Source organism: Anabas testudineus, chromosome 1 (assembly GCF_900324465.2).
Source record: "Anabas testudineus chromosome 1, fAnaTes1.2, whole genome shotgun sequence".
In the NCBI taxonomy this organism is placed as follows: Eukaryota; Metazoa; Chordata; class Actinopteri; order Anabantiformes; family Anabantidae; genus Anabas; species Anabas testudineus.
In genome coordinates, this window is record NC_046610.1 from 21346003 (window position 1) to 21358126 (window position 12124).

A 12124-nucleotide genomic window follows, 5' to 3' on the forward strand; every position below is an offset into this window, starting at 1 on the left:
TTTATTGAGAAACGTTTGATTGCTGGATTAATATACTACTTTATAGAGTATACTATTCATACAGGTCTGCAGGTTTTCACAACTACAGTGATGCTTTTTCTTCAAGGGGTAAATCGGGCTTGATCTTGTCTTTATTAAGCCCATAAAAGCATGCATGCAACATGGCTTGATAAAAGCTAGATTGAGTGAGGAGTATTATTTAAGAGGAACTTTAACTTAACCTTATTTTGACAGTTTCGTTATCCAACAAATGGGTTACCCAACTCTGACCTGAACTGCAGCTCTTCTATCAAAGTAACTGAAAAGATAAGCCTGTAAAATCCCACCAACCGACTACAACACCACCTAACAACTTTGTACTTTGCTCCAAAATAAGTCATTTATTTTACAAGAAGGTTTAGAGCATGTTATGTGACACAAATGAATAGCTCTTCAGTTCCAAACTCCAAGCACTTTTAAAACAAAATATTATACAGACAGTACACTACAAAAGAAATAATGATAAAGCTGAATGCTTATTTTTTTTACACTTATTTCAAGATGTTCAAGATGAGAACTGTTGCAGTGAAAATCAAAGACTTGCATCTGTCACTTGAGATTGTTTTAACCAGACAGGTGAGGTGAAGGGTGACTCAACAAAAACACCATTCCAGTCTCAGAGACGACACAAGCATTTTCCTTCCATTTCAGAAGTGGTGTCCCAGGGTATTCACTGACGGTGGACCATCAAAAGACGGTATAGTGTGGTGAGAAAGGCTGTACATGACGTGGTGATCAGTAATTCATGTCACTGTATCCAGAGTATGAGCCCTGGCTTTGTCCTCCGAAGCCCTGGTACATAACGTACCCCTGCTGACTCCCCCAGGACGACTGGTTTCCCCACCCTATAGAACAAGATTATATCAGAAAGTATTAACCCTTCTGACTTTTATATATTAAATACAGGTCATGAATGTAGCAACAGAAAACAAACATTTCAAAATTAGCATCAGGTACCTTACTCACCATAATTATTATACACTTGGCCCCCCGTCACTGAGCTGGGGTAAGCCGTGCTGTACATGGAGTAGTCCCCCCCAGTGCCCTGGCCTTCATTCTGTTCTTGGGTCAGCATCTTCTTCTTCTCATCTCCATACCCGTAGCTGTAGGGGCTCTCCTGATCAGCAGGAGGAGGCATTGACTGGTAGCTCTCTCCCTTAGTGGTGCTGGCGTTGGAGCTGGAGACGGGAGGGGAGGAGTAGGTGGTGCTGCTCTCAGGGTAAAATGTGCCATAGCCAATGTTGCTGCTCGGTCCGCTGGAGCCTCCGCCTCTTCCTGTGGTGCTTGCTGTATTACTGCCATAGAGTTTATCTTAAAAAGAAGCAAAACCTCTATGTTAAATCATCTGTTTATTTAATAGTCTTTTTATTAACTGCATCGTCTACATAATATGTGGAAATAGTGAACAATGCCCAACACAGCCTCACATAGCCCAATGTGACATTTAAAATGTTTCGTCTAAAAGCCACAAACTCGTCACTTTATTACCACAAATTCACACATTCAACACAAACAGCTCTAGCTGGTGCAAACTAAACTTAACATGCACAAAGTGTACACGCAACATAGCATGCAAAATGTCAAGCTGTAATTATTCAAGCCATATTTTCATTACAACACAACTGTAAAAGTAAATGTTCTCAATGAATTTCTTAATTTTCAAGTTATAATCCTCTTTTACTGTATATAATAAAACAGAAATAATGTATGCATAACAATAATTCCTGTTGTGCTATTCACCATGACGATGTAACAGCAGTCTGCACACAGCTAACAGAGGTGAGCAGTGTGTACTTACGATAGCCTGTGCCAGTGCTGCTCTCATAACTGTAGTTAGCTTTTGAAGTAAAGAATAGAAATTACTTAGAATTTTTATAAGGATATTTAAAGAATCCTGGTTTGTCTTTGTGAAATTCCTTACTTTTGTTATAGCTGGGTCCTGAAGGAAACTGTCTGCCTCGGCCTCTGCCTCGACCTCTGTTAGGACCCCAGCCACGGGACCCGGAGTCTGAAGGAATTCCACGGATAGTGCCGAACCCTGGGATGTGCTGTTGAAAAGGAAAAGTAAAGTGAAGAAAGTAAGAAAGCCGAATGTAAAGAGCCCTCATGCATTGTGATGACAAATTACCATGTCTGTGTAGGTGACTTTCTTCTTTGAACTAGTTCTGTTGGTATTTGGAACACCGTTGTCGTCTGGGAACAGTTTCTCCAGGGCAGCCAGGGCAGCGTACGCCTTTGCTTCCTTCTTATTTGAGCCTCTGCCTTTGAACTTCTGCCCATCAACCTCCACCTGAGACACAGCAAAGATATAACCGAACTCTGTTTGTTCTGTTTAATCGTCAGCAAGCATTACTTTCTATGAAGGGGGTTCTGCTGATCTGATTCTGCAACCACTGGAAATGTCCACATCCAGAACACAGGAGCTGTATTGCTTTAAACAAATATGAAAATCTATAGTAGACCCTACAGTGGTGTAATGAGAGAAGGCCTATGAACTTTTAGTATAAGTGTAATTTTAGTCATCTTTACACACTTTTACTTTTCGTTTAATTTTAGCTTTGCTTCTACCAAGCAATACTACTGGTTTACCTCCATGACAAAGCACTTTTCATGGGAACCCCCCGTCTCTGCGGACAGCTCATACTTCAGGCTGCGGCGCTTCTCATTCAGCTCCATCACAGGGTTCTTGCCATTTTTGGTCAGGATAGGACCCTGACCACCCTGCCCATCACAAGAGGACAAAAATGGCTGTCAAATGCACAGAAACATAAAATTATTTACTCAAGAATGTATTTCTTTTTTCCTCCTTCTGAGTGAAGGACATGTTACGACAGCTTCATGGTTAATACTGGTTTCTACAATAAATCCAAAGGGAACTCAAGCATTTACATCTTCTGATGTTGAAGACGTGGGGACAGTTTGTACTAATTCCAGATTTCCTCCAGTGTCACCAGTGGACTCAGATTTCAACTCTGAGCCTGTTGGAAGACCAAGATCCTGCAAAACCTGAAACAAAAAGACAAACAAAAAAACTGTTAAATCAAAAAAATCTGATGTTTCAGGTAAAAGCAACGTTGTGTTCATAAAAAAGTGCACAAGTGGGTTGAGGTTTAGGACATGTTTTCTGTCATGCGCATAGTGAAGATAAACACAAGTCAATAACAATAAGGTTAACGGCTAGCTGCTTTTAACCTGTGCTGTGGTGTTGTCCCTTGTCTGGGAGCCAAACTACAACAAGAATTCAGATCAACAAACAAAGAGATGTGGCAGCCCAGCTGATAAGTGTGACAGCAGAGGGTCACTGACACATTGCTCCAGCAGACAACTGAATGCTGTGTATGTTCTTTAAGGTTAACTAAAACAAATAAAAGTCAGCTTATGTGGACAGAAATACAAGAGTCTTACCTTGGTGGCTACATTGAGCTTGGCAGCTCGTTTGGAAGGCCCAGTGGCCTCGTACGTTTTCCCATTTAAGTCCACAGCCATTGTGAAGACCGGTTCGTGAACTGGGCCAGTCTGAGATGTAAGCCGGTACTCCAGGCCAGGTCGGTACTGGTTTAGACGCATCACAGCATTCATGCTAAAATCATCGTTGACTACAGGGATATAAATATGAGATATGTAAGCAGAGATTGACCCTACAAAATAAGTGGGTGTTTAGCAGCACTTTATCGTTTAATTACTGATATTGACCAAAGCTGGTAGCTTTAAATAATTTTTACTTCTTCAGAAGATTTAGAGCAAATAGCTCTTTATAATTACAAGTTTCTGAGAGCAGAGTTAAAACGATTCTGAATGTCAGCAACATCATAATCAACTTTTGTCATGAGATTATGCCTTTTGAACATTCAGTAAAAATTCACAGATCTGTGACATTGCTATGTTTTGCTTGCAGTAATGACAATGTACAGCATTAGGAACAGGTACAGAATCACATCAGGGTTAGCTAAAGATAATATACACAATGAATTAGCACTTAAATGTACATTAATGCATATTGGATTCAGTGTATTTGTAAAAGTCCTTTAAATCGACCTACTTAAGATGACAAATATATAATTTTATACTATGACACATCTACAATGTCTGATTCATGATTTGTTGTAGAGTTGAAGACATACAACATAATCTGGTTAATAATCTACCATTCAAGAAACATATTACATCTGCCAGGTCATGTTTCTGTAGTTAATGTTGCTCCTCTGACCATTAAAAGGCTCAGCCTACATTAAGGCCTTCAATACCCAGCACTAACATGATTTCCTCTGAAATCGCTTCTGGAACTTGAGAAACTTCCTCTGTTTGCTGTTAAGGTGGGGCTCTTCATCTCCTTTCTCCACATCTGTGTAAGGTCTCTTAGCTGGCAGGCTGAAGTGTCCAGCAGGTCCTATCTGTGCTGCATGAAAGACAAAGAGAGAGAGAAACATATCTGAGAACATCTCTTTTCATGAAAGTGTTAAGTGAGCTGAACAGAAAGGGGGAAGGATGCATGTCATTAGTTACCAGTGACATCTTTGCTGATGGCTCCTATTGATTTCCGTGGCTTTACAGGTTTGTAATCCATCCCCAACACTTTGTGCATCTGTCCAAATGCACACAGCCTCAAGGCAAACTGACAAATATATATAAGTTAGGCTCTGTTTCCCGGCTTTAATAATAACACTGTACTTGTGCTGATGTGCATTAGTGGCCTCATCTTACCTGAGCACTCAGTGTGATGTCTTCACGCTGCTGCAGAGTCACTTTTTCAAGGGCATCAACTGTTTCTTTTTCACACGGATCTTTAATTCCAGGGCCGTCTTCACACAGAAAGCACACTAATCAGTGGACCAGTTTACAACACGGGTGGACCATTCATGTTGTTTTGACAGCTCAATAGAAATCTCACCTTCCAAAAGCATTCCAGAGGCAACACACTCTAAAACCCTGCGGAAGGACTCGCCTGCTCCCATGGGTCTCTCAGCTGTTACAATGACCCTCTCTACTAACAGTTCAAGAGGCTATTTTGAGAAAACAGACATTATATTCTACTCATAATTCATCCAGACACTGCTCCACTGTTAAAAGTTAAGACGTTGATCACAGGGCTAAAAATGAGTTCCTAAAATTGAAACAAAACATGTGTGATGGCTTCCTTACCCAACCTGAGAGCGGCAACCATGTAGGAACACGGTTACACATGTCCCTCATGATACGGATCACCACAACGGCAGAACTTAGGTTGCTGACTTTGGCCTGGAGACACAAACCAAAGCCAGTTCAGTTAGAGGAGCTGCCACCACTTTTACCCCACCACTGTGCTTTCTGGGTTTTCCCAAAACAATCCCGAATACAAAACAAGCACAGAAAGGTCAGAGCAACTGAGCCATCTCCAAATCAACAAACGTTAAAACGAATATGTATTAGATACAGTAAAGTAGAAATTTACATCCACACGCTCTTCTTTGTACAATAGTGGAGTTGAAATTGAGAGAGCTCAGTTCGGCACAGGGCATTTTGACAACTCAAATCATATGCTGGAGTCAATACCAATGATTTTTCCAGTTCAGCCATTGGTATGGATCAGCAGATTTTTTTTTTTTTACTTTTTTAAAACTCTTCCAATTTGACATTTTAAGATTATAAACTACATCAACAGCAACTGAGAGCTGAGCTAAAAACTGTCACAGCCTCTGCATGATTAGAGAACATAAAGAACAGAGGTCATTCACAGAAACAATTCAACCTAATGCACAAATAAGGACGTGAATGCAAACCTGGAACCACTTGGCATGGCGGAGAGACGCCAAGGCAGTAAGGCATTTCTGCCTGTCCAGAATGTCCGGCGGATCGTTGACTGTTCGCGTTTCTACTGACGAGGTGGGGTAAGAAGAAAAGGTACAGTTTGACCAAGGGGGTCGGCTCTGTCTTGCAGCTCAGGGAGCAGCAGCTTCCCACAAACCACCAGGAGGAGGGAAAGAGGGTCTCAAGCACCCAGCGTATAAATCTATGGTCCCAACAATCTTAATATTCACCAATCATAGATGCCAGCTTTCTCTTCCACAGTGTGTGAAAGTGGAAGCAAAAAACTGTCATAAAGACACAGTGATAATTTCAACACCTCATCATATACTGTTGATGTTTCCACCAGGTAAACTACGATAAATACCCCCTTTCCCTCATCCCCTTGGTTTGGGGTTGCTGCTATCCCCCCCTCCTGAGACAGTGTTTCCAGTTGGTCAAAGGTCCAGCGTTCCTAAAAAAACTTGACAAACTAAAAGGCAATCAGTTGTAAATCACAAGCATTGAGATGTTCTTCACGTCTGCCCCACATTGCAGCAAAACTGATGTAGTCCCTGATTCAAATGTGGCTTAAACAAACCTTCTGAAAGACTGGAACCACAAAGAGCCATACCAGCTTTGTGCAAGTTTTTGCTCATTTTCTACTGTTGACATTTAGCAACAGACAATTAAATGTGCCAAACTTTGAGTGAGCATTCCCATGGAAGCATCATCATTTGTCTTGAATCCTGGGCTTCCAGAGAAATGCTCACCCAGCATTTGACTCATTTGACTGTACTTATAACAGTTAACTAGTCCTAATCTATCCCTAGCAAGTGTCACAGTAAGCGTCTGAGCAATGATCTCTATACTGTTCTACAATGGATGTTTGCACAAATACAGGACAAATGAAAAACAGAAAAACGAATTTCCGACAGTCAAGTATTCAGGCTACACTATAACATCCAAAATTATATTCTCAATAATATTTAACTGAAATAATTCCTGGCATCCTTATTTGGGGAAAAACTGCTGCTTATTAAAAAATTTTATATCTTAAAATGAAATGTAAAAAACAAATGCTGTAACAGTAGTAGCAAAATTACCAAGTAACAATTATTCATACACTGAAGATAACTGTAATCCTGTAACTGTTTCAAGTCTCCCGCCAGAAGCAACAATCTGATCTGTAAATAAAAACTTCCAAATCACAATCTGCACATAACTAACCTCTGACTGCTTGATTTGTTGAACTGCAGCAGGTCATATATACACAAACTGTCACCTGATCAAGTCTGACTCACTGTGGAAGCTAAAATCATGATCACAGTTAGTGCAGTACATGATTTTAATTGTGCCGCAGCAGCGTGCAGTGTAGTAAATGGACTAAACTGCACTGAGACTGGTATGGTTATTCATTGAACTGACTTACTGTAACTTGCGATTCCAATATAAACACAGCTTGTGCCGATTTACCCAGGACCTCCACTAACCATTACATTACATTTATTTAACACTGTAGTTGCTTCCACCATGTTCCTGTCTATAAATTCTCTCAAAGAAGCCACAGAAATGCCCTCACTGTCGATCAGTTTTGCTGCAGCTGGCGCCAAATGTACATATTCAGCATCAAGTACATGCAATGCGCGCATTAACTTGTTATTCTTGAAAAAGCTTTGACTTTAAACAATAAAACAAATCCACAAGAATAAACAAAATAGTTTTTTTTTTTTTTTTTTATGAGGCATTGTCATTATCAGTATGTGCAAAAGGTATGAGCGGCTAAAGAGGAAAATACAGAGGTGGCAAATGCCAGTTTGACACAAAACGACTACATGGCTCTTGAGCGAGTGAAGAGCCAACATTAGTTGGTTGTTCACTGGCCTTGGTCTGTGACAGTCACTGAACAAGCTCCGCTGATGATTAATGAAATAATGTGTGTGTGGCTTAAACTGTCAGAGCAGGGTTAAAGATCAGTGGAGCAGTACAGTGTCTGCGTACTGTTAACAGATCAGGACTGTAGTAGCTGAGATCTAGCTGGAGGCTGGACCATCACACGTACCGTCATCTTCTGCAGCTTTATTCTCTTCCTCCGCCCTGACTAGAGGTGATGTCAGGTAGATAGTGAGAGTTAGAATTAAGTCCTTGATGTTTGTCACAACAATGGCTGCATCCCCTGGACTCTGGCTTACTGTGTATGTCCCTGTGGAAATAGCCTATTAAAAGGTAGACAGAATGAGGATGGCAAAGACAGACTCTAAAAACAAAAAAAAACTCATTCAAAAATCTGAGAAATATCTTTTTATACAATACATGAAGATGTTAAAGATATAAAAAACTGCAAGAATTCATTTTTACCTCTAACTCTGCCATTAGCTTTTCAGCCACTTGTGTAAGCAGGGTAGCTGTTGGCTTGTTAGAACAAAGCAGCACCAATTCTAGGTCTTTGTCTCCCTTCAGGAGGAGTCCCTTGGCCACCAGGCTGACCCTCATAACCCCACGCAGAACACGCTCCTGTGACTCACCATGAGTACTGTGACAGTGAAAGAAAAGACAACTTAAAACAATTCTGTTACTTTCAGATTCAGTACCTGAGTTTGAGCATTTTGCGTTTGGTTTTGTTTCTTTTTTATCACTAGGATCTCTGCCAGAGTCCATTTAGACGTCTTGCTTACCTCCCTGCCTCTGTATTTTTATTGCCATCTTTTGCAGCATCCATCTGATCAGACACAATCTTCAAGGCACACTCAACATGAGAAACAATCGTCTGCACTGCCTCCAGCTCCTCTAATGAAGGATACACTTCAGAGTGTTTAGCCATCACCTGGCGGTCATATGGCCCCATGTGTACCTGTGGGGATGCAAGTTCCTTGAAAGAGAAAGATTTAAAAATATTTCTTTATAGTGGAGATAAATGTATCTTAAATTTAATTACTTCGTAAACAGAATATTATGATACAGGATATTCTAGACACATGGCAAAGTAAACATAGAAGTAGGAAGTATAGTATTAGTCAGGAAGTGGGTAATTTAAAAAAAACTCTGGAAAAAAAAAACATTCTCATGCACAGAAGAGCAATCGTTTTAAGGTTCAGAAGGAAAGAATATGTTGATGGAAAACACTAGGTGTTCACAGTCTCAATGTGGATGAAGAAGTGAGTAAAATGGCTCAAATTAAAGGCCTTTGATTATTTTAAGCCTACATATCAATTAAGCAGGTAAAAGAATAACCTCATGGTGCCGTTTATCCTCAATTTCAATCTCCTCAATAGCAGCAATGTAGTCATGGTACTGTCTTAGCTCCTCCTCGTAGCACAGGCAGTCATACCAGTAACGCAGCTCCTCATACCTGGAAATAGCATATGACAAACTCTGAAGTCAAACCCCTAGTACTCCCCAGTAAAAGTAAAAAGTCAAAAACAGGTTCTACAACAATGAATGAATCTGAGGAAGAGGCGCCTGATGAGTGCAATAACAACAGTAACATAACAATCAATATCCACAGAGACTACATTAGTTTTGCTGCAATGTGGGGCAGACGTGAATCTTGTGATCTTGTGATTTACAGCTGATTGCCTTTTATTTATTTTTTTTTTTTTAGGAACACGGGATCTTTGACCAACAGCATATGAAGAGGTGTTGAAATTATCACAGTGTCTTTATGACAACATTAACGCTACGTGAATCCAGTTTTTGATCTGTGTTTGAGGTGTGGCTGTGTTTATTTGTGTTTTAGAACGTTACCGCAGTGAAACCATCAGAAAATAACTATTTATTTTTCATTGATTTGCTTTGTTTTTGTTAACGTAGCTCAATCTTCCAATGTCTACACCCATGACCGAAATCTCCTTTCAGACTCTGGGTTGGACCAGCTACTGAAATTGGTGGAAAGGGTGGATTTGTAAAGCACAGAAAAATAACAAATAGGTGGAAAGTTTATTCCAATAAAGCGCTGAGAACAGGCATCTCTGAACCACACCTTTACTGAAGCGCTAGTAAGATGGTTATATTGTGATGGTAATGAAAATACATTTTAATCACATAATCCTCGTGCCACAGATGTGCTCAAAATATAAGATTGATGGGGTTAGAGCACTGATGTGATCATATAAAACGGTTTTACCAAAAACCTGTATTGTGTTATTTACTGTATTTACATACACACACATTTACCTAAAGCGCCTGAGCATGTTCCTTAAAAATGATGAACCACTAGAGTTTCTTTATCTCTCTCCACGTCGATCTCTGATAAGGATTGTGCACCAGGTTGGATTCCTGACGGGTAACCCACAAAGATCCTTTCTAATGGTTAAAAAATGACTAATATTAAATCACAAGTAAAAAATGACTCAACATGGGCAGGTAGCGCCAGTGAATGAGATGATGGCCGACACAAAAGAAATCCGATGAAAATAAAGCATAGTTTTTATAAGATTAATTTATCAAGTGTTTTTATCATGTTTTACTTGGAAATGCAACAGACTGACACCAAGAGGAGATGTTATATCTTTGTTATTTTATATTACATAAACAACTGGAGCTGCGCAAGTGTTTTACTTATCTGAATGGAACAAGTCATTCAGGTTGGGTGGGGTGTAGACTACATTTAGAGAAATTCCACCCCACCCCCAGTTCTGACAGATTGTCGGGAGGGACCCCCTTGACATAGTGACAACAATATATATAAAATATATATAAAATATATCTGAAATTATTAATGCATTATTAACTCATTTCAAACAAAGTTTTAATGCACAAACCAGAAAAACACTGCAGCACCTGTTCACCCTACATTCCATTTGCCCACTTGTCATGGATGATTTTAATTTGAACTTGTGGTGTTAAATATTTGAATGATAATTGTATGGATTGGTGACACCATTAATGTCACAACAACTATGATAAGCTTGCCTAAACATATGAAAATTACTCCATGCACTGGTTTATGTATTTTAATGTGTTTTTTTGGTGGTGCCCTGAAATGGGGCTTACCTGGGGGTGGTTACTTTGGAATGTCTAAACCCCCTAACAGGGAACAAGAGAAGGAGGTAGCTGAGAACTGGCAGATAATTGGCTGGAAATTGGCTGAAACCGACCGAACAATGTAGGAATTTACTGACCAGCTCACCAGCAAACTGAACCCTTGCATCCCGAGTCACATCTGTGCTCACATTGCAAATCAAATATTGTTTTTTCACAATCAAATTATTAATTTCTATACGTGTGTCTGTATTTATGGTGATCCTTCTCTCTTCATCTTGTTTTTTATTTACTGTCATTGGTATTTTAAAAAATGATTTGATGAATGAGTGATCTCAGCTGTTGTTTACCTGTTAATGCTGAGTATATTGAATATACTTGCAATAAACGATTGACTGAATAAATGATTATAATTGTATTTAACTTTGAGTTATGTAGTTACCCGAACGCTACATGTCATGTGTGTACCTATCAAAATCCTCTGGAAGAAGGCGGTGGCCCTGTTGGATCAGGCTGTCCCAGTAGAGCAGCTCCTCATAAGCCTGGTGCTCGTCCCACACTGGCGCTGCAGCGGCCGCCATGCTGTCGCAACGCCCGGTCCGATGCGAGCTGTTTTGTCAGCAGAATAAACTTTCTTAATCAGCATGCAGTCAGACGTCAGACAACTGACAACACAATTCACATCAAAGCTAACGTAATGAATGAGATTAAGTTGTGCACAGGCAGCTAACAGGACACAGGTTGAGTCGGGTCGTTTGTTTGGATGCCAATAAACGCCAACCAAATACACATGTTCTAATACAACTGTCCATTAATACTATAATTGTATCCTCCCACGCCATTTGAAACGAAGATACTGTGATAAAGTATGACCATTTTTTTGGCTAATGTGTCTAGCCGCTCCGCCTACCTGATGCTAGCCAGCTAGCTAGCTAACGTTAGCCAAATTATCCGTATCATTTTTTACCGTTTACCATAAGGTGTCAAATTTGCACAGTAGCACTGAAATCTATACAACTTGCGTTTGTACATTGCGCACTTACTTAATAAGAGAATTAATAGGTGAATCTTTCGCGGTAACGTTGCTACCTTTTTGTTGTCAACCAACGACGAGTCGCCTGTAGATGACGTCATCACATGACCTTTTAAAAACGTCGTTTCAGATTTTTTCTAAATAGATAAATAAAATGCATGTTGTTGTTTTTTTCTATAATTTTACATATTCTATAAACTCACCAAAAAATTAAGCAATTTCATTATTTGTTCATATACAAAAAATAGGAGGCTTGTACACACATGTACTAAGGTCACTAAAGCTTAATGTGAGAAAAGGAATACAATGTTT

The 12124-nt window shown here is 39.8% G+C and overlaps 1 protein-coding gene across 5 annotated transcripts; it reads right to left on the reverse strand.

Moving 5' to 3' along the window:
* Window positions 1–35: 35 nt before the first annotated feature.
* On the reverse strand, window positions 36–11915 carry LOC113162032 (interleukin enhancer-binding factor 3-like). Of its 5 annotated transcripts, none has more exons than XM_026359984.2 (20): window positions 11823–11915; window positions 11248–11388; window positions 9031–9148; window positions 8475–8668; window positions 8158–8332; window positions 7862–8015; window positions 5796–5890; window positions 5179–5274; window positions 4928–5039; window positions 4741–4838; window positions 4543–4651; window positions 4295–4435; window positions 3445–3635; window positions 2929–3045; window positions 2629–2787; window positions 2168–2329; window positions 1961–2087; window positions 1838–1876; window positions 1006–1350; window positions 36–884 (listed from the first exon to the last, which is right to left on the reverse strand). In XM_026359984.2, the coding sequence occupies exons 2-20, from the start codon at window positions 11358–11360 to the stop codon at window positions 775–777; spliced, it is 2655 nt and encodes an 884-aa protein (XP_026215769.1). In that variant the 5' UTR covers window positions 11361–11388; window positions 11823–11915; the 3' UTR covers window positions 36–774. The 5 variants fall into 5 exon arrangements, with proteins under 5 accessions (XP_026215769.1, XP_026215770.1, XP_026215771.1 ...); XM_026359985.1 differs by having other exon boundaries at window positions 11869–11908; XM_026359986.1 differs by having other exon boundaries at window positions 37–884; window positions 5796–5887.
* Between the last annotated feature and the right edge of the window lie 209 nt (window positions 11916–12124).

Coding starts and splice junctions, on each gene's coding strand:
- LOC113162032 (XM_026359984.2), bottom strand. CDS start 11,360: ATGGCGGCCGCTGCAGCGCCAGTGTGGGACGAGCACCAGGCTTATGAG. Junction 3,636..4,294: donor GCGATTTCAGAGGAAATCAT/GTTAGTGCTGGG, acceptor ATATCCCTGTAG/TCAACGATGATTTTAGCATG. Junction 1,877..1,960: donor AGGACCCAGCTATAACAAAA/GTAAGGAATTTC, acceptor TTACTTCAAAAG/CTAACTACAGTTATGAGAGC.